This window comes from Tupaia chinensis, unplaced genomic scaffold (assembly GCF_000334495.1).
Source record: "Tupaia chinensis unplaced genomic scaffold, TupChi_1.0 Scaffold145396_1, whole genome shotgun sequence".
NCBI lineage: Eukaryota > Metazoa > Chordata > Mammalia > Scandentia > Tupaiidae > Tupaia > Tupaia belangeri.
In genome coordinates this window covers 2,027,229-2,049,664 of record NW_006205257.1, presented here as the reverse complement: position 1 = coordinate 2,049,664, position 22,436 = coordinate 2,027,229, and the positions used below count along the sequence as shown (strand labels likewise).

The 22,436-nt window shown below is 44.0% G+C and overlaps 1 protein-coding gene and 1 pseudogene across 1 annotated transcript in view; one reads left to right on the top strand and one right to left on the bottom strand.

Annotated features, from left to right (window-relative positions):
* The window catches only part of SLC7A9 (solute carrier family 7 member 9), a 29,427-nt gene that overhangs the window by 1,570 nt on the left and 5,421 nt on the right, over positions 1-22,436 (bottom strand). The window contains exons 5-12 of the mRNA XM_006167987.1: positions 21,451-21,576; positions 21,128-21,227; positions 19,586-19,630; positions 18,142-18,265; positions 16,642-16,745; positions 3,808-3,904; positions 1,781-1,930; positions 279-453 (exon numbers count right to left, since the gene is read on the bottom strand). Of these exons, the coding sequence (XP_006168049.1) occupies positions 279-453; positions 1,781-1,930; positions 3,808-3,904; positions 16,642-16,745; positions 18,142-18,265; positions 19,586-19,630; positions 21,128-21,227; positions 21,451-21,576 (921 nt within the window). The remainder of the gene's footprint in view (positions 1-278; positions 454-1,780; positions 1,931-3,807; positions 3,905-16,641; positions 16,746-18,141; positions 18,266-19,585; positions 19,631-21,127; positions 21,228-21,450; positions 21,577-22,436) is intronic.
* Positions 8,720-9,533, top strand: LOC106733843 (40S ribosomal protein S6 pseudogene; annotated as a pseudogene).

Below are 22,436 nucleotides of genomic sequence, written 5' to 3'. Positions count from 1 at the left end.
CGCATACTTAACATGGTTAAGATGGTGGATTCTGTGTTATGTGTATTGTTCAGTGAGAAATAAAACAGTGCTTTTCCCTTTCTGCTTGTCCCAGTAACTGACAGGAACCACGGAGACTAAGGGTGGACCCAGCGCTCTTAACGTGGAGGGCAGTCCTCCAGAGGGGAGGTGAAATTGGCCTGTCCCGTGGGATGCAGTGGTAAAGCCCTGGCAGAGTCAGGGCGGGCGAGGAGGCCAGATGCCATGCCCATAGCAGAACGGGCCTTGCTGATACTTACTTGAGATTTTTTGAGCCCATCCAAACTTGTAGTGGACAAAAAGGAAGTAAAAGATGAGGCCGCTCAGTATAAATAACATGCAGTAGAGATACTCCCACGTGGGTTCACTGATGATCGGAGCCAGGACCAAAAACACGGATATGAGAGTCACCAGGACGGGGATGAAAATGGGCACCTCCCCTCCTCTCATTTTAATAATTGAAAAAAATTTTATTGAATTTTATCATTATTATTATCCTTGAATTTTGCTGTAGGGCACATGTGTTCACCAGAGAGAGAAAACAAGCCACCAGGTCCAGAACTCGAACCACAGTTGCCTATGTGGAAGTTCAGCACCTTAACCACCGTGCCACCCACTGGCCCCTAATTTTAATAATTTTTAGTAATTTTGTGAATCTTCATCTATCCCACCTTATTATCTTTTTCCCAGAATATAAGAAAATACCAGGGGGACCAGCAGTTAGAGTAATGGCTATGTTGCTAGACTCCCATGTAGTCGACCCTGGTTCAAGTCCCGGACCTGGTGGCTTAAACTCACACCAGGCACGTGTGTGTGCGTGCCCAAGATCCCAAGAGGAGAATGGAGGAGAAGGGATTGCAGCGTGGCCATCTCCCTGGGGGGGGTGATTTCTCGCTTTCTGTCTCTCTGTCTGTCTCTGTCTGGCGAGCGCACGCACCCTATAGCAAAAATCTCTCAAAAAACAGAAAGAAAGAAAGAAAGAAGGAAAGAAGAAAGAACACACCAGGCATCCTGTCTTTTTATCTATAAAATATTCCGTATGCATCTCTAACTGGTGTGGACTTTCTATTTTTAACATGTGTATTCCCTCCCCGCCTTCTTTATCTTATTTGATTTGTTGGAGAAATTGGATGATTTATCCTCTGTGTAAATGAAACAAAATGAATTCTACCTCCTCTTCACTGGCGTATAGACCAACACCTGCCATGCACAGAATGGGAAGGGAACCCCACACGGGTTGCAGCTGTGGACTATTAGTGGTTGACTGCACAAGAGTGGGCCTGGGGCCAGAGTCCAGAAGTCCTGAGCAGTCTAGGGGTAAGTGCGTGTTTGAGAAATGCCAGAACCGTCAGAGCTGGACCTCTTACTTTGGTTAGCTAGACAAGTCTCAGGTATTCTTGATAACTTAGTAAATGAGTAATTAAGTGGCTCATTGGATCATAAAGTATAAGATGACATGAGTAAATGCCCCCCTAAAATGTGGTCCTCAAGAAAAGACGAGAGTCGGCTTGGAAATAGAAAAGTGAGCCCCTTTTATTTTAGGTAGCTTATCTTGTTCATTTTATAAAAATATGTAATTTTATTATGATTATTTTTAATGTGACTACAGAGATACAGAAAGGGAAAGTGAGAAAGCAAGCCACCAGATCTGGGACTCAAACAGCAGTTGGCCATGTGGGAGTCCAGCACCTTAACCACCATGCCACCTGCTGGCCCCTTATCTGGTTCATTTTAAGAAAGACATTTGGGACACTAAACTTACCTTGATAGGCCTTTCCAGGTCTTTCCTCGTAAACCTCATCACAATGAGTCCTAGAACCGTCATGCCATAAAATAACCATGCCGCAAAGCTGAAATAATTGACTAAGGAATTTATGTCACCAGGGATGATGTAGATGGTTGCTATGATACCCTGATAGAAAGAAGAATACATCCTTAGGTCATGAGTACATAAAAACATTGTCATTTCACAGAAGAGTAGCGAGGTCATTTTTCCTGTGAATAAACATCTTAGTATGAAAGAAACTTTGTATTTTGAAGGGGTGATTTTTGCTATAGGGTGCGTGCACTAGCCAGAAAGAGAGAGACAGAGAGACAGAAAGTGCGAAATCACCCCCCAGGGGGGATGGCCATGCCACAATCCCTTCTTCTCCATTCTCCTCTTGGGATCTTGGGCACGCACGCTCATGTGCCCAGTGTGAGTTTAAGCCACCAGGTCCAGGATTTGAACTGTGGTCGACTACATGGGAGTCCAGCAACATAGCCATTACACCAACTGCTGGTCCCGAAGTTGTGATTTTAAAGAAGAAAAAAAATATTTATGTGTGTCTCACACCAGCTTCACAGGAATTTCCCTTCCAGGGAGTTTTCATCATGGTCAAGGGCCCAAGCCTATGAAATTCAGATCTCATCTTGACCCACATTACTTGTGCAGGCCTGATTTTATATTTCTACTGCCTGAATCTGTCTCCTCATCTTCAGAGACAGCAGGGTGGTAGAGAGTAGTGGTTCTTCTTGGGGCTTAGGGGCAATACTCTGGCCCTGAGGCTGGGAATGTGGATGGCATCTCGGTGCCCAGGTACCCAGGTACACACCCAAGGCCCATCCCCACTGAAGAACTCCAATTGGGTGTCAAAGGATCTTTACCACACAAGGATCCTGTGACTTCTAAATTATTAGACCATAATGAGAAGCTATTGGCAGTAAACCTGAAAATAAAATGCCTTATTCTTCCCTATAAGCTAAAAGACTTTTACATAATTTGTTACCAGCTCTCTAGAACAGATAAACATACATTAAGATAGTTAGAGGGGAGACCAGCAGTTGGCGTAATGGCCGTGTCGCTGGACTCCCATGTAGTCGGCCGCAGTTCGAGTCCTGGACTCAGTGGCTTAAACTCACGCCAGGTACGTGTGTGTGTGTGCCCAAGATCCCGAGAGGAGAATGGAGGAGAAGGAATTGTGGCGTGGCCATCCCCCCTGGGGGGGGGGGTGATTTCTCGCTTTCTGTCTCTCTGTTTTTCTGGTGAGCGCATGCGCCCTATAGCAAAAACCTCTCAAAAAAAAAAAAAAAAAAAAAAGTTAAGTAGTGAGTACAGTTTGGAAGATTCAGTGTCTTTGGTGGATAAATTTGGAAATAAGAGTGGAAGTTCAGATACTTGTTTTGTTTTTACGTTTGCTATAGAACACATGTGCTTGCCAGAGAGAGACAGCCCGAAAGAGAGGGAAAGTAAGACATCATCCCCCACCAGGGGGGATGCTACATTGCAGTCCCTTCTCCTCCTTTCTGTGGGGATTTGGGCATGCACACTTAACCTTCACACCACCTGCTGGCCCAAGATAATTATTTGAATTGGGATTTTCTTTCTTTCTTCTTCTTCTTATTATTATTATTTTGGAGAGATTTTTGCTATAGGGCATGTGTGCTTGCCAGAGAGACACAAAACAAGAAATCACCCCCAGGGGGGATGACCACATGGTAATCCTTTCTCCTCCATTCTCCTCTCGGAATTTTAGGCATGCATGCACATGCACCTGGCATGAGTTTCAAGCTTCCAGGTCCAGAACTCGAACTGCAGTCAACTACATGGGAATCCAGCAACATAACCATTATGCCATCTGCTGTTCCCAGGTATTTTTTTTTAAAATATATCTACTTCATGTCAACAATAAGGGAACCTGAGTCATTTGAAAACCCCCGGGGCTTACCAATGCAGGTGTGCATCACCGTCCCAACTGAGGGAACCAATGCCTTTAGAATGGGTGTTGTCATGGCAGAATTGTTACTTACATAGAAGATGATGGCAGGGGCTGGAGTTAGGCGTCTGACACTAATGTATGAGAGCACTTTGAGCATGTGGCCTTCCCGGCCTGCAACGTAAATGAGTCTAAAAAAGTAACAATACAGAAATCAATTGGTGAGAGTGTGGGAAGAGGGTGAAGAGGTTCAAGAAGTCCCTTTTTCTTTCTTTCCTTTTTTTTTTTTTTTAAGATTTTTGCCATAGGTGTGTGCACTTACCAGAGCCACAAAGACAGAGAGAGGGAAAGTGAGACATCACCCCCAAAGGAGGGGAATGACCATGCAGCAATCCCTTCTCCTCTATTCTCCTGGGATTTTGGGCATACATGACGAGTGCCTGGCATGATTTTCAAACTGCTGGGTCCAGGGCTTGAACCACATTTGGCTATGTGGGAGTACTGCACCTTAACCACCATGACACCTGTTGGCCCCAGGAAGTCCCTTTTAAGAGGAGATACCTTACCAAAGTGCTAAAAGTAATGAAAGAAACAAATGTCAAAACTAGTCCAGGGCCATTGGACTCCGTGCCTGGGGCACCTACCAAAAGCACACCCAGAAGTGCCTTGTATGTCTAAAATCCAACCATGCATAATTTCCATATTTCAATAAGTCAGGCAAATCAGAGACAAATTAGCAGACACAAATAAGTGGCTGAATTCCACCATTCAAGAACTCTTGAGGGAACCAGCAGTTAGCGTAATGGCTATGTCGCTGGACTCCCACGTAGTCGACTGTGGTTCGCGTCCCGGACCCAGTGGCTTAAAACTCACGCCGGGCATGTGTGCGTATGTGCCCAAGATCCTGAGAGGAGAATGGAGGAGAAGGGATTGCGGCGTGGCCATCCCCTCTGGGGGTTGATTTCTCGCTTTCTGTCTCTATGTCTCTCTCTGTCTGTCTGGCGAGCGCACGTGCCCTATAGCGAAAACCTCTCAAAAAAAAAAAAAAAAAAAAAAAAAAAAAGGAAGTGACTCCTCATTTGCTAAACCTTTTCATGAGATTTTAGTCATTCAGTCACGGCTTCAGGCCCCACATCTAGTTTTTACTATTTCCATCACATCTGCCATTACTTTTACTGAAGTCTTGAACTCCTTTTTTATGAATTATTAATTTAATTTATTATTATTATTTTAATTTGACCAGAGAGACAGAAAATTAGAAAGCAAGCCACCAGCTCTGAGACTCGAACTGTGGTTAGCCGTATGGGAGTCCAGCACCCTAACTATCACGCCACCTGCTGGCCCAGAATCAACTTCTGAACTCCTATTGATGTTGATATTTTAACCTCCTCTCTTGAATCATGAATATTCTTAACAGATCTAGAATAGCGAATTCTTTCTAGGTTTTTAGTTTACTTTACCTAGATCTATCAGAGGAATCACTATCTATTATAGCTATTGTCTTACATTTAAATTTTTTTTTAAATCTATTTTTAAAGTAATGAGACAAGGGCCAGCAGGTGGCGTGGTGGTTGAAATGCTGGACTCCCACATGGCCAACCACAGTTTGAGTCCCAGACCTGGCAGCTTGCTTTCTCACTTTCCCCTTTTCTCTCCCCCTCTCTCTGGTCAAATTTAATAATAATAATAATAATAAATAACATAAAATAATTGTTTTTAAAAAATGATAAAGAGACATAAAAGCCCAAATTACTTATTGATCCATAGGCTGCAGAATGGATGCTGTGTTAGCAGGGATGAAAACAACATTAATCTCCTTGCACATCTCCATCAGAGCTTTTGGGTGACCAGGTACATTGTCAATGAGAAGTAATCTTTTTTTTTTTTTCTCAGAAAGAGGTCTCCACAGTGAGTTTAAACTGCTCAGTAAACTATGCTATAATCAGATGTGATATCATCTAGGCTTTGTTGTTCCATTTACAGAGCATAGGCAGAGTAGACTTAACAGCATTTTTTTTTTTTTTTGGAGAGGTTGTTGCTATAGGGCACGTGTGCTCGCCAGACAGACAGAGAGAGACGTAGAGACAGAAAGCAAGAAATCACCCCCCGGGGGGGATGGCCACGCTGCAATCCCTTCTTCTCCGTTCTCCTCTCGGGATCTTGGGCATGCACGCACATGTGCCCGGCGTGAGTTTTAAGCCACCGGGTCTAGGACACGAACTGTGGTCAACTACATGGGAGTCCAGCGACATAGCCATTACGCTAACTGCTGGTCCCTTAACATAATTCTTAAGGGTCCTACAATTTTTTGAATGATAAATGAGGATTGGCTTCAGCTTAAAGCCATCAGCCACATTAGCCTCAAACAAGACAGTCAAAACTTTCTTTTGAAGCCAGGGTTTGACTTGTCCTCTATAGCTATGAAAGTCCCAGATGGCATTTTCTTCCAATAAAACACTTTAGTCTACATAGAAAATCTATTGTTCAAATGGAATTAAATACATAACTAATTCTTTTTAAAAAAGGGGGGGTCTGGCAAATGGCACAATAGATAGAGATGCCGGAGTCCCACATGGCTGACCATGGTTCGAGTCTTGGACCTGGCAACTTGCTTTCTCACTTTCCCTTTCTCTCTGTCTCTGGTCAAATTTAAAAATGATAATTAAAAACAAATGGAATTAAATAAATAAATAATTCTTCAAAAAGTCTATTGTTTAATTGTAGCTCTTCATCAATTATCTTAGCTAGGTCTTCCGAATAACTTGCTGAAACTTCTATAACAGCACTTGCTGCTTTGCCTTATATTTTTAAATTTTTTAAATGTTTTTACAACTTAGGTTTTTACTATAGGGCACATGCATTTGTCAGAGAGTAATAGAAAGAGGAAAACTAAGAAATCACCTCCTAGGGGGATGGCCACACTGCAATTCCTTATCCTCCATATTCTTAGGATTTGGGGCACACATGCATGTGTACCCTCTGTGATTTTCAAGCTGCTGGCTGGGTCTGGGACTCAAACCGTGGTTGGCTGTGTGGGAATCCAGCACCTTATCCACCGTGATGCTCACCACCCCCTTGCCTTATATTTTTATATTTCAGAGATCTTTCCTTAAACCACATGAACCAACCTTTGCTAACGTCAATCTTTTCCTGTGCGTCTTCCTCACCTCTCTCAGCTTTCATAGAAAGTTAGGACCTTGGGTTGGATTAGACCTTGGCTTAAGGGAATGTTGTAGCTGGTTTGATTTTTCTCTCCAGACCATTAGGACTTTTCTCCATATTAACAATAAGGAAGTTTTTACCTTCTTAGCATTTGTTCCCTGGGATAACACTTTTAAATTTCTTTAAAAACTTTTCCTTTGAGTTCACAGCCTGGCTGTTTGGCACAAGAGGCCTACTTTTGGCCTCTCTCAGCTTTCTATAATAAATGCCTTCCTCACTAAGTTTAATCATTTCTAGAATTTGATTTAAAGTTAGCGACATGCAACTCTTCCTTTCACTTGACCACTCAGAGGCCATTAACTGGTCTAAATTTCAATATTGTTGTGTCTCAGGGAGTCCCAAGAAGAGGGAGAGATAGGGGAATGATTGTTTGATGGAGAAGTCAGAACATACACAGAATGAAGAGACAACCCACAGACTGGAAGAAAATATTTTCTAATCAGACATCAGATAAGTGGCTCATATTAAAAATATATAAGGAATTCAAACTACTTCATAGCAAGAGAACAAATAATCCTATTTTAAAACAGGCAGTCAGCCTGAATAGTTAGTTCTGGAAAGAGGCCATACAAAAGGCCGATAGAGACCTTAAAAAATGTTCAATACCATTCACTAATCATCAGGAAAATGCAAATTTAAGTTACAGTGAGGGGCAAATAGTGATCTGTAGTGGCACAAAGCTCCGTGAGGCTGACCCTCATAGGCAGGCTCTGGGTCCATGTCTAGCAACCTTCCCGAATACACCAGGCAAACATGCCCATGAGCCAGGGCTGCTGAGGCTGTGGTGGGTCACAGTGTAAAGACTCTATTCAGGGTGCCTGTCTTTCTTTGTCTCTACTGCTTATGTAAGAAGGAAATAAATTAACTTAGATTAAATCAGTGACTTATACTCCCACATGGTTGATGGGAGTATACATTTGTCACAGTCATTGGGAAAACAGTATAGCGATCTCTCAAAAAACTAAAAAAAAAAAAGCTAAAAATATGATTACCATATGATCCAGCAATCCCACTTCCAGATATATATTAAAAGGAATTGAAAGTGGTATTTCAAAGAGATATCTACACTCTAATGTTCATTGAAGCATTATTCACAATAGCCAAGGTATGGAAACAACCTAAGTGACCATCGACAGATGAATTGACAGTGGTTTTTTTTTTAAGAGGTTTTTGCCTTAAGGCACATGCACTCACTGGAGAGAGAGAGACAGACAAAAAGACAGACATAGTGAGAGGGAAAATGAGAATAACCCCCAATGGGGAAATGGCCACACCACAATCCCTTTTCCTCCCGGGATCTTGGGCATGCTTGTACACATGCCTGGTGTGATTTTCAAGCCAAAAGGTCTGGGACTCAAACCAGCCATGTGGGAGTCCAGCAACATAACTACTATGCCATCTACTGGTCCCCAAAGTGGATTTTTAAAAATGTGGTGTATAAGGACTAGCACATGGTGTAATGGTTGTATCGCTGGACTCCCACATAGTTAACCGTGGTTCGAGTCCCTGATCTAGCAGCTTAAAATTCACATTGGGCATGTGGGCATGTGTGCCCAAGAGCCGGAGAAGAGAATGGAGGAGAAGAGATTGTGGAGAAGGGATTGCAGTGTGGCCATCCCCCCTGGGGAGGGTGATTTCTCACTTTCTGTCTCTCTGGCGAGTGCATGCACCCTGTAGCAAAAATCTCTCTTTAAAAAAAAAAAGTGTATGGAGATAACAGAAACTGTCTATGTGACCTGAGCTAAGTGGAAGTTGGGCCTCTTTTTCGTGGCGACTCGGAGGAGGTCAGCTGCTTCAAGATGAAGCTGAATATTTCCTTCCCGGCCACAGGCTGCCAGAAACTCATTGAAGTGGACAATGAACGCAAACTTCGTACTTTTTATGAGAAGCGTATGGCCACAGAAGTTGCTGCTGACGCTTTGGGCGAAGAATGGAAGGGTTATGTAGTCCGAATCAGTGGTGGAAACGACAAACAAGGTTTCCCCATGAAGCAGGGCGTCTTGACTCACGGCCGTGTCCGCCTGCTACTGAGTAAGGGACATTCCTGTTACAGACCAAGGAGAACTGGAGAAAGAAAGCGCAATCTGTTCGAGGTTGCATTGTGGATGCCAATCTGAGCATTCTCAACTTGGTTATTGTTAAAAAAGGAGAGAAAGATATTTCAGGACTGACTGATACTACCGTGCCTCGTCGCCTGGGGCCTAAGAAAGCTAGCAGAATCTGAAAAGTTTTCAATCTCTCTAAAGAAGATGATGTCCGTCAATATGTTGTAAGAAAGCCCTTAAATAAAGAAGGTAAGACACCCAGGACCAAGCACCCAAGATTCAGCGTCTTGTGACTCCCCATGTCCTGCAACACAGACGCCGGCGTATTACCCTCAAGAAACAACGTACTAAGAAAAATAAGGAAGAGGCAGCAGAATATGCTAAACTTTGGCCAAGAGAATGAAGGAGGCTAAAGAAAAACGCCAAGAACAGATTGTGAAGAGACGCAGGCTGTCCTCCCTGAGAGTTTCCACTTCTAAGTCTGAATCCAGTCAAAAATAAGATTTTTATGAGAAAGAAAGAAATAAGATCAGATCTCAAAAAAAAAAAAAAAGTGTATGGAATGGAATACTATTCCACCTTTAAAAAGAACAAAATCCTATTATTTTCGATGACATGATGAATCTACTGGACATTATGCTAAGTGAAATAAGCCAGGCACAGGAAGACAAATATCATGTGATCTAATTTAAACCATATACAGAATCTAAAAATTCAAACTTTACTTAGAAGTAGAGAGTAGAGGAGTATTTGCCAGAGACTGTGAGTGGAGATGGGTTCAAATTCTTTGAGGCATCTCTATACTGCTTTCCATAATGGCTATACTAATTTTCATTCCTGTCAACAGTGTACCAGTGTTCTTTCTCCACATCCATGATAACATTTGTTATTTTTGTCTTTTTGGTAGTAGTCATTCTAAGTGGAGTGAGGTTATAACCCACTGTAGTTTTGATTTGTATTCCCCTTGTGATTAGTGATGTTGACCATTTTTTCATATACCTGGTGGACCTACTTGTATGTTGTCTTCTTGTTACTGTTTTAATTTGTCAGAGGACATGTATACTCACTAGAAAGAGACAGACAGGGAGGGAGAGAGAGAAAAAAGAACACACAATGGGGTGTGGTTATATGGAAATCTCTTTTCTGTTTCTGCATCCTGTCAAGATTTGGGGCACATGATTGGCCATGTGGGATCTAGCTCCCTTAACCACTAGGCCATGGGCTGGTCCTATTGTATGTCTTCTTTCGAGAAGTATCTATTCAGGTTTTTTGCTCATTTTAAAATGAGATTTTTGTGTTCTTGCTATCGAGTTGTTTGAGTTCCTTGTATATTATCCTATTAACCCCTTGTCAGATGGATTGTTTGAAAATATTTTCTCCCATTCTGTAGGTTGTCTTTTGACCCTGCTGATGGCATCTTCTGTGTAGAAGCTTAAAAGTTTGATTTGGTCCCACTTCTCTATTTTTGCTTTTTTAATTATTTTTAAATTTTTTTAATTTTTGCTTTTGATGACTATGGTTTTAGGGGTCTTACTCAAAAAGACTTTTGTCTATATCAATGTTGGGAAACATTTCTTCTATGTTGTTTTTCTAATGTTTTCATAGTTTGGGGGCTTATTCCTAAGTTTTTCATCCATTTTAGTTTTTTTTTTTTATTTAATATGGTGACAAATGAGGTCTAGCTTTATTCTTCTTCACATGGCTATCCAGTTTTATCAGCACCTTTTATTGAATAGAGTGTCCTTTCTCCATAGCACGTGTTTGACACCTTTGTCAATATCAGTTGTCTGTAAGTATATAGATTTATTTCTACATTCTCTTTTCTGTTCCATTGGTCTGCGTGTCTGTGTTTTCATTCCTATAGCTTTGTAGTATGTTTTGAGGTTAGTTAGTGTGATGCTTCCAGCTTTATTCTTTTTGATAAAAATTGCTTTGGCTGTTCAGGATCTTTTGTGGTTCCACACAAACTTTAGAATTTTTTTTTCTGTGAATGTTATCCCCATTTTGATAGCTACTATACTGAAGCTACAGATTGCCTTGGGTAGTAAGGAGTTTTTTTAAAAAAAATTCCAGAGGAAGTGTGTGTCCACCAGAGACAGACAGAGAAAGAAAGACAGGGAGAGGGAGAAAGCATCCCCCAATCAAACTACAATCCCTTCTCCTCTATTTCTCTACCCTCTTTAGATTGCTATGCTTGGCATGTTTTTTAAGCTGCCAGGGCCAAAACTTGAACCACATGGTCAGCCATGTGGAATCCAGCTCCCTTAACCACAGGCCATGGGGCTGACTGTAGTATGGACATTTTAACAATATTAATACTTCCAATCCATGAACAGCTTCCATTTATTTGTGTCTTCTTCAATCTCATCAAAGTTTCATAAGTCTTTAATGTAGAGATATTTCATGTCCTTGGTTAAATTTATTCCTATGTAATTTTTCTTGTAATTATTGTAAGTAAGATTGTTGATTTATTGATTTCTTTTTCAGATAGTTCACTATTAGTGTATAGGAAGACTACTGGTTGTTCTATGTTCATTCTGTATCCTACAACTTCTGAGTCCATTCATTAGTTATAACAATTTTTTTCAGGTTTTGCCATAGGGTGCAGGCACTTGCCAGAGAGACACAGAAAGACAGTGAGAGGGAACATGAGAAATAACCCCCTGGAGGGATGGCTATGCTGCAATTCCTTCTCCTGCATTCTTCTCTTGGGATTTTGGGCACATAAACATATGCGTTTGGTGTGAGTTTCAGGCAGCCAGATCTAGGACTTGAAGCACAGTCAGCTATGTGGGAATTTGGTGTCTTTAACCACCATGCCATTTGATGGTCCCAGTTCTAACAATATTTTTTTGTAGAATCTTTAGAATTTTTTTACATATAAGATCATGTTGTTTTCAAACAGAATCAATTTTCTTACTTTCTAGTCTGAATGCCTTTTATTTCATTTTCTTGCCTAATTGCTTTGGCTAAAATTTCTAGTACTATGTTGAATAGAAGTGGTGAAGGTGAAATTCTTGTCTTGTTCCAGATCTTAGAGGAAAACTTTCAACTTTTTCTCATTTAGTATGATATTAGCTTGATATTTGATGTTGAGTTTGTTATATGGCCTTTATTGTATTGAGGAACATTTCTTTTTTTGGGGGGGAGAGGTTTTTTGTATAGGGCATGTGTGCTCACCAGAAAGAAAGAGAGACAGAAAGTGAGAAATCACCCTCCATGGGGGATAGCCATGCCACAGTCCCTTCTCCTCCACTCTCCTCTCGGGATCTTGGGCATGCATGCACACATGTCCGGCGTGAGTTGAAGCCACTGGGTCCAGGACTTGAACCACGGTCAACTGCATGGGAGTCCAGCAACATAGCCATTATGCCAACTGCTGGTACTGAGGAACATTTCTTATATACCTAATTTGTTGAGCATTTTTACTATGAAGGGATATTGAATTTTGCCAAAAACTTTTCCTGCAACTATTGAAATCATCACTTTTTTGTCCTTCATTCTTTTAATATGATATATCACATTTACTGATTTTTGTATATTGAACCATACTTGCATTCTTGGATGAATCCCACTTGATCATGATGAATGATCTTTTTTTTTTTTTAGTTTATTTATTTCACAAGAGAAAGAGACATGTTCCTCCTACAGGGTCCTCACCTGCTAGTCCCTCCCAATTATAGTCAGCCAGTCTCATTGGCAAATTTGCTCACAGTCAGTATGTACAGGGCAATTTTGGGGTGCAAACTCAGTACATTCTCATGGGGATTCAGCACCATGGAGCATTGTGTTACTGCTGCACCACTGTGACAACACCTGAATGATCTTTTTTTTTAAAGAATTATTTTATTTAACTTTATTTATTTTAATCTGATCAGAAAGGGACAGAGAGAGAGAGAACGAGAGAGGCAAAGTGAGAAAGAAGGCTGCTAGATCTGGGACTTGAACCACTGTTGGCCATATGGGAGTCCAGGGTCCTTAACCACCATGTCACCTGCCAGCCCCACATGAATGATCTTTTAAATGTGTTGTTGAATTTGGTTTGCTCATATATTGTTGGGAATTTTTTTTGAGAGAGTTTTTTTGCTATAGGGTGCATTTGCTCACTGGAGAGAGAGACAGAAAGGCAGAAAGCAAGAAATCACCCACAGAGGGGATGGCCACACTGCAATCCCTTCTCCATTCTCCTCTCAGGATTTTGGGCATGCACGCACATGCTCCTGGTGTGAGTTTTAGGCAGCCAGATTTAGGACTCTAACTACAGTTGACTACGTGGGAGTTCAGCAATATAACCACTACATCATCTGGTGGTCCCATGTTGTTTGGGGATTTAAAGTATTTAAAATGTTTTTACCACAAAGAAATGATAATTATGTGAGATGATGGATATGTTAATTAGCCTGATGTTTTCATTCCACAATGTGCATACGTATCAAAACACCACTTTGGAGGCCAGCAGGTGGCATGATGGTTAAAGATGCTGAATTCCCACATGGCTGACCATGGTTCGAGTCCTGGACCTGGTGGTTTGCTTTCTCATGTTCCCTTTCTCTCTTTCTGGTCAAATTTTAAAAAATAATAATAACAAATGGAATTAAATAAATAAATAATCCTTTTAAAAAACACTTTGTACCCTATAAATATATGTAATTATAATTTATCAATTAAAAATAAACCTAAAGAGACCAGCAGTTAGCGTAATGGCTATGTCGCTGGACTCCCACGTAGTCGACTGCGGTTCGTGTCCCGGACCCAGTGGCTTAAACTCACACTGGGCGCATGTGCGTGTGTGCCTAAGATCCCGAGAGGAGAATGGAGGAGAAGGGATTGTGGCGTGGCCATCCCCCCTGGAGGTGATTTCTCGCTTTCTGTCTCTCTGTCTCTCTCTGTCTGTCTGAAAAACTCTCAAAAAAAAAAAAAAACCTAAAATAAAATTCATATAGAAATGTCAAGAATCTAGAACAGCAAAATCACTTTTTTTTTTTGAGAGTTTTTCAGACAGACAGAGAGAGACAGAGAGACAGAAAGCGAGAAATGACCTCCAGGGGGGATGGCCACGCCACAATCCCTTCTCCATTCTCCTCTCGGGATCTTAGGCACACACGCACATGCGCCCAGTGTGAGTTTAAGCCACTAGGTCTGGGACTCAAACCGCCGTCACCTACATGGGAGTCCAGCGACATAGCCATTACGCTAACTGCTGGTCCTGCAAAATCACTTTTGAAAGAAAAACAAAATTTAGGGACCAGCAGATGCCGTAATGGTTATGTTACCAGACTCCCATGTAGGTGACGGCGGTTTGAGTCCCAGACCCTGTGACTTTAAACTAATGCTGGGCGCATGTGCGTGTATGCCCGAGATCTCAAGAAGGAGAAGGGATTGTGGTGTCGCCATCCCCCTTGATAGGTGATTTCTCACTTTCTGTCTCTCCCTCTCTAGGGAGAACACACGCCCTATAGCAAAAACCTCTCTCTCTTTTTTAAAACAATTATTTATTGAATTTTATTTATTCATTCATTCATTTTTAATTTGACCAGAGAGATACACACAGACAGAGAGAGAGAGAGAAGATGAGAAAGCAAGCCGCCAGGTCCAGGACTTGAACCGTGGTCAGCCATGTGGGAGCATGTAGCACCTTAACCACCATGCCACCCACTGGTCCTTCAAAAACCTCTCTTAAAAACAAAACAAAACAAAACAAAACAAAAGAAAGAAAGAAAGAGAACAAAATTTGAGGGCTAGCAATACATGTACTTTGACAGAGTGTTGTAATGATTTTCTTTTAAATGTGTATTTCATTTTGTAAAGTATATAACCTTTGGAAATTTCACTCAGAAATAAATCATGAAACACTAAAGAACTGGGCAAAGACATATTCAAAATATTTACTATAGGGGCCAGATGGTAGTGCAGCAATAAGATGTAACACTGTGTGAGGCTACCCACATGGGAAGGTTGCTGGTTCATATCCCGAGACCTCCCTCAGTATACAGAGCATGTACTTGCCTATGACCCAGGCTTGCTGAAGCAAGGGGTGGCTTGTGGTGTCAAAACTGTTGGAGGTTCTCTCTCTCTTTTTCACTTCCTCTCTCTCTCTCTCATCTGTGTGTGTGTGTATGTGTGTGCGTGTGTCTGCACTGTCACTCATGAAATAAAATTTTTAAAAATTGTTCCTTGCAAGGGCCAGTAGGTGGTGTGATGGCTAATCTGCTGGACTCCCACATGGCTGATCATGGTTAGAGTCCTGGATCTGGCAGCTAGCTTTCTCACTTTCCCTCTCTTTCTCTGTCTCTCTTTGGTGAACACATGTGCCCTATAGCAAATTAAATAATAATAATAGGGTCAGCAGGTTACATAGCAGTTACAGCGCTGGACTTCCACATAGCCAACTGCGGTTCAAGGCCTGGACCCAGCAGGTTGAAAATCATGCTGGGCGCATGTGTGTGTATGCCCAAAATCCCAGGAGGAGAATGGAGGAAAAGGGATTGCAGCATGGCCATCTGCCATGGGAGTGGGGGTGATTTCTCGCTTTCCCTATCACTGTCTCTCTATGGCGAGCACATGCACCCTGTGGCAAAAACCTTCAAAAAATAAATAATAGAAAGTAAGTAATTCATTTAAAAAAATGTTCACTGCAGAAATGTTCATGGAAATAACCCACAGCCAGCTCATGAGTGGAGGATTTGTTGAATTATGCTGATTGGTAAAGTATACCTGTTTGTGTAAATAAAGTTTTATTGCATTATACCCATGACTATTTACTATCGTGCTCCAAAGGCAGAGTGGAGTAGCTGTGACAGAGACTTAGACAGCCTGTGAGCCTCAGATATTTACTGTCTGACCCTTTGAGGGAAACTGACCAACTCCTGGTCTAGATTATACTCACGCATCTATGTATGTATTACTAGATTATATATATTAGAGTATATATGTATGTGTGTGTACACACACACACACACACACACACACACACACACACATCTATCTATCATCTATCTATCTATCTATCCCCCAGAAGGGGCATGCACTTGCTAGAGAGAGACAGAGAAAGGGAGAGGAAGAAAACACCCCACAATGGGGCATGGCCATGCTGCAATCCCTTCTCCATTTCTCCATCCTGTTTGGATTTTGAGCACCCACATACGTACGTGCCCGGTGTTTTTCAAACCATGGGAGCTGGTGTTCGAACTGTGCTATTGGTCTTGAGGAAGCCAGCTCCTTTAACCACTAAGCCATGGAGCTAGCTCAGATAGTGTATGTATTAATATGAGAAAATGTTCGGAAAATATCATTAGGTGAAAACCCACAAGGTAAAAAGTACCACACGTAACCCAATGCCTCATTCGCCCCATGTCACCTCCCCCTTATGCTGAGGCTGGTGGCCTTTTCCCCTCAGCACTGAGGGCCCTAGTGGAGTGGCAAAGCAGAGGTTCTGGACAGCTGTATGCAGTTCCAGTGTGGCCTGCTTGTCCACACTGTCCTCACCAGTTTGCTGTGTGGGCTCAAGCCACACCCTTCTTTGGACATCTGGGTTTCCACTTGTGCCTGGAGGACTTTGTCCTGGCAGAGCCCTCAGGATTTTAGGCACTTGTCTTCCTCAGGTGTGAAATCAGCTTTGCTACCCCTGCCCACCCCAGGAGCGCATGGCGGGGGTCCCCTACCTGCCCGCTGTAAAGCAGGTCCCGTTAGCAGCACCGATGGTTGAAAACGCCACAAAAAGTGGAACCACCCAGGAAGCTGGATAAAGCACGCGGTCACCAAACGTCTGGTGGGAGAAGCAAGATAAACCCTAGGGGCGTCTTTCAGAGCACCCAGGAGCTATTGGTCTAAAAAAGCTATTCTGTCTCCCCAAAGACCCAGGGACCCGCCTCATCCCATTGGACACAGATCTATGACCCCTACTGGAGAGGAGAGAGTGAAAACTACTCATGAAAAAAAAATTATGAGGTCAGCAAGTGTCGTGGTGGTTAAGGTGCTGGACTCTCATATAGCAGACCTCAGTTCAAGTCCCGGACCCAGAGGCTTAAAACTCATGCTGGGCACAAAAGTGCATGTGTGGGACCAGCGGTTAGCGTAATGGCTATGTTGCTGGATTCCCACGTAGTCGACTGCGGTTCGTGTCCCGGACCCAGTGGCTTAAAACTCACGCCGGGCGCGTGTGCGTGCGTGCCCAAGATCCCGAGAGGAGAATGGAGGAGAAGGGATTGCGGCGTGACCATCCCCCCTGGGGGGTGATTTCTCGCTTTCTGTCTCTATGTCTGTCTGTCTGGCGAGCGCACGCGCCCTACAGTGAAAATCTCTCAAAAAAAAAAAAATGCACATGCCCAAAATCTGAAGAGGAGAATGGAAGAAAAGGGATTGCAGTGTGATCATCCACCCAGGCTGTGATTTCTTACTGTCTCTGTCTCTGTCTCTCCAGTGAGCACACACACCCTACAGCAAAAACAACAACAACAAAACCCTTCTGCCTTTTTTCTCTAGACTATCTCAGGATCTCTTGTCCACCACCACTCCCCCTTGAAATTCTTCAGCATTTCACCCTAGCCTCTTACACCCTTGACCTCTCCACCCAGCAGGACCTCATTCTCCCTCTCATCTTGGTGCCCAGTCTCGTGGTCAGTGACCTCCTTTGTGGTTGGTTGGGGACCTCACCATTAGCCAAAACCGTGTCTCCTCCATATCCGAATCCCCATCACCTCACTGTTCCCAGCTCACTTCCTGGTATAGCCCAGACCTACGAGGCGCCAGGGCCTGTTCCTAGCCCACTTTTCCCATAGTCCCTCATGCCATTAATGACCTCTTGCCCTTGCCTCCTCCTCTCTCAGCTCAAAGTCCACAATCCATTATCATCATTACCTCCTTCAACTCCCCTGCGCTTTCTCTCTCTCCGTCAGACTTGCCTGTCGAGACCCGAGTCCGGGTTCAATCCAGCCCAGCCTCCCACACATGATGTCTGTACCCAGGTAGCAGATGGACTGGGGGAACAGAGCCCACCACCTGCTGAGGGTCTCAGATCCAGGCCTCTCAGCTCAGGGGGTCTTTGTTGGCCCATACTCCATCTCCTAGAGGATGATTTTTTCCTCTTCCCCTGGGAGGGGACCACCACTCACCTGAGCGCCCCCACACCCACCACAGCCCTGCAGCAGACGCCTGGCACTCACCACCGCCACAGCCTGGGACTGCAGGAGCTCAGTTGCAGTCATCACAGTGAAATAGGAGACGTTCATGAGGATGTAGCACACTGTCACCAGAGGGATCCCGATGATAATGGCCAGGGGCAGGTTTCTGAGAGGGACAGTGACACAGAAGCCCAAGGTCAGACCCGGGCGTCCATGGGAGTCTCATGAGATGGTTGTTTCTGTCCAGTCCTTCCTTCTCGCCCGCCTTTGCACCTGCTCCCCATTGTGGGCTGGGGGACAGAGGCCCCACCTGGCCCACCCAGGTGGGGATCAGGGGGTCTGTGGGTTTGTGCAGAGTCCCAGCGGGGACATGAGTCATCTTTTGATGACCTTCTCTCTCCCTTAGACCCTAGGGCAATCAAATAGAATTGTTTATGAAGCAAAATAAGCCAGAAATAAAGGAGGCTAGAGCCCTTCCTTCCCTTCAGCAACCGTGCAACTGCTCCCAACACCATCAAACTGAGAGTGTATGATGAGCTTGGAAGAAGCCAGCCTCTGTCTGGAGGAAACGGGAATAATGGGAAGAAGCAGCTCCACTGCATGCTGAGAGAGAACTGTGAAGGGTCTTCAGAAAGTTCATAGAAAATATTATGAAGTTATGGGATTAGCAGATGGCATAATGGTTACATCACTGGACTCCCAGATAGCCGACTGCAGTTCAAGTCCCAGACCTGGCAGCTTAAAATTCGCACCAGGCATATGTACATGCATGCCCAAAATCCCAAGAGGAGAAGGAATTGTGACATGACCATCCCCCTTGGGGGCTGATTTCTTGCTTCCTCACTCCTTGTCTCTTTCTGTCTCTCTGGTGAGCACATGCACCCTATAGCAAAAATCTCTCAAAAAAATTATGCCTAGGGAATTTTTTTACACCAAAATAAACATGTACTTTTTTAATATTTATTTTATTTATTCATTCATTTTTTTTTTAAGTTTGATCAGAGAGAGACAGAGGGTGAGAGTGAGAGAGGAAGTGAGAAAGCAAGCCACCAGATTCAGGACTCGAACCCTGGTCGACCATGTGGGAGTGTCCAGCACCTTAACCACCACACCACCTGCTGGTCACCAATAAACATGTACTTTAATTTTATTTTCCCACAAGCTTTTTTGACTTTTTTTTTTTTAGAAATTTTTGTTATAGGGTGTGTGTGCTCGCCAGAGAGACAGAAAGCCAGAAATCACTCCTCTGGGGAAATGGCCAACAGCAATCCCTTCTCCTCCGTTCTCTTGGGATTTTGGGCATGCATGCACATGTACTCAGTGTTAAGTTTTAAGCTGCCAGGTCTGGGGCTACGAACCACAATTGACCACGGGGGAGTCCAGCAACCTAACCAGTGCATCATCTGCTAGTCCCTTCCCACAAGCTTTCTGAAGTCCTTTCACATGCTTGTCTATCCACTCTCACTGGTCCTGACTGAGCTCTTACCTGAAAGGGTTTTTGAGTTCTTCTGTAATGTAATTGAGTTGATTCCTGGAGAAGAGAAGTGACATGAGTGACATCATCTTAACTTTGAGAAGATTATGAAACACACAATAATAAATGTTGGCCTTGGGACCAGCAGTTAGCGTAATGGCTATGTCACTGGACTCCCATGTAGTCGACCGCGGTTTGAGTCCTGGACCCAGTGGCTTAAACTCACTCTGGGCACATGTGCGTGCGTGCCCAAGATCCCGAGAGGAGAATGGAGGAGAAGGGATTGCGGTGTGGCCATCCCCCCTGGGGGGTGATTTCTTGCTTTCTGTCTGTCTGTCTCTGTCTGTCTGGCAAGCGCACGTGCCCTATAGCAAAAACCTCTCAAAATAAATAAATAAATAAATAAATAAATAAATAAATAAAAATAAATAAATGTTGGCCTTACTTAAGATTCTCCACCAAAGGGAAAATACTTTCATAGGAATTCCAAGGTAATTTCTTTCTTGGAAGGCCCTGGTGATGGTGGGGCCCTATCAAGACCCACACATTGGTCAAGTCTTTGCCCTCTATGGGAACCACACAAATTTTTAATAATTAGGAGTAGAGAGTTCCCAAGGCACTTGGAAAAAATGGAAGATTCTTTGTCTTAAAAGGGAATGAATCCTAAAAACAGAGGGGAAGGCCAGAGTCATAGATGGTCATGCTCCTTCCTTAAGGGGCATAAACAGAAGCTCACTGACTAAACTTAATATCGCCAAGGCATAAATAAAAGTGCTGGGCCAGCCAGTGGCACAGTGGCTAAGGCAGCTGGATCCCACATGGCTGACTATGCAGTTCGAGTCCTGGACCTGGTGGCTTGAGAAATATGCCAGAAGCATGTGTATGTGTGCCCAAAATCCCAAGAGGAGGATGGAGGACAAGGGACTGCAGTGTGGTCATATCCCTTGGGGGTGTACTTTTTCACTTTCTCTCTCCCTCCCCCTCTCTCTCTCTCCCAGAAGCACATGTACCTAGTAGCAACATTTTTTTTTAAGCGAGAAATCATCCCCCAGGAGGGATGGAAATGCTGCAATTCCTTCTCCTATAAAGATTTTGGGCACAGTCACACACAGCGTGAGTTTCAAACCGCCAGGCCCAGGATTTGAACAGTACTCAGCCATGTGGGAGTCCATAACCTTAACCACTACGCCACCTGCTGGCCCCCAATAGCAACATTTTTGAAAATGCTGTTGAATACTCTTAGCCTTGCCAAATGCTTGGGCAGCTGCTACCTCCAACTTGGCTGAGCCCGTGTTGCTTGCTGAGTCTGTACAGGGCTTTGCTGCTGCCTGCAGGGACTCTACTGGGGGTCACGTCCAGGACTAGGGAAAGGGCAGAAAGTGCCTTGCTGTCTGTGGAGCCCCAGGGGGCAGGAAAGGTGAGGAGCTGGGCACCTCACAAAGGGAAATGTGAAGGTGAAATTCATGGCCACAGCACACTTGGGAAGGGCGAGTCATTGCTTCCCACAACTAGAAAACCCACGAGCAGACTTGGGACACCGTGGGAGTGCCTTACCAGCCGTCATACGCCCAGAGTCCGTTGTAAAATGCCAGACTGATGGCTCCCACGGATAATTTTGCGCCCTCAAAAGAATTTTCAAAATTCCTCGTGTTTCCTGTAATTAAGCCAGACAGGGAGTAGCGGGCATCAGCTGAGCAGCTTTCCGCTTTGTGCTCATCTCCGGGCGAAAGAAGGGTCTGCCTCGTGACCTCAGGTTATCGGGTTCTGAGAGGTCGAGAAGCTAAAGGTCCTTTGTGCCCGGCTGCTACGTGCTTCCTTACGGATGCTGTGGGGGCGAGTGCCGTGTGGGGCTCCCCTCCCCTCCCGCGGCAGGTCACCTTGGGCCAGCAGGACGAGTCCGCTGATGATGATGACAGCCACAATCACCAGCTTGGCTGCCGTGAAGAAGTTCTGCACGTAGCTGCCCAGGCGCACGCTCAGCGCGTTCACGGTGGTGATGAGCACTGCAAAGTCATGGGGACAGCCTGCGTTTGGGATTTTCCCCGGGACCTGGAAGAGTCTCCTTTCTATCCCCACCTCCCACCTCCCTTCTCACGATCACACTCACCTCCCTGAACGCTGAGAGGGCAGGGCTAAACAAGAGTTAACCTTTAAATACAGACAATTTCATACGTACTTCAAAAAAGATAAAACAGGGACCAGCAGTTAGCATAATGGCTATGTCGCTGGACTCCCATATAGTTGACCACGGTTCAAGTCCCGGACCTGGTAGCTTAAACTCATGCCAGGAGCGTGAGCGTGTGTGTCCAAGATCCCAAGAGGAGAATGGAGGAGAAGGGATTGTGGTGTGGCCATCCTCTCTAGGAAATCACCTTTCTTGGGGGGAGGGCGATTTCTCGCTTTCTGTCTCTCTTTCTCTCTCTGTCTTTCTGGCCCGTATAGCAAAAAACCCCCCCCCCCCCCCCCCCCAAAAAAAAAGATAAAACAGAACTGGTAGAACTATTAACAAGTATGAACAAGAAAACTAACATGTGTATGTCCTTAATTTGATTAATATACATCATATGCATGCTTTTTTGGGGGGAGAGATTTTTTTCTTTTCTTTTTTTATTTTGCTATAGGGCACATGTGTTTGTTGGAGAGACAGAGAGAAACAAAGAGACAGAAAGCAACTAATCATCCCTCAGGGGAATAGCCATGCCACAGTCCTTTCTCCCCCATCGTTCTCTAGAGACTTTGGGCATGATGCACCTGGAGTTAAGTTTCAAGCTGCCGGGTCTGGGACTCCAACCACCATCAACCACATGGGAATCCAACACCGTAACCACTATGCTACCTGCCTGGCCCCTATTCTTTATATTTT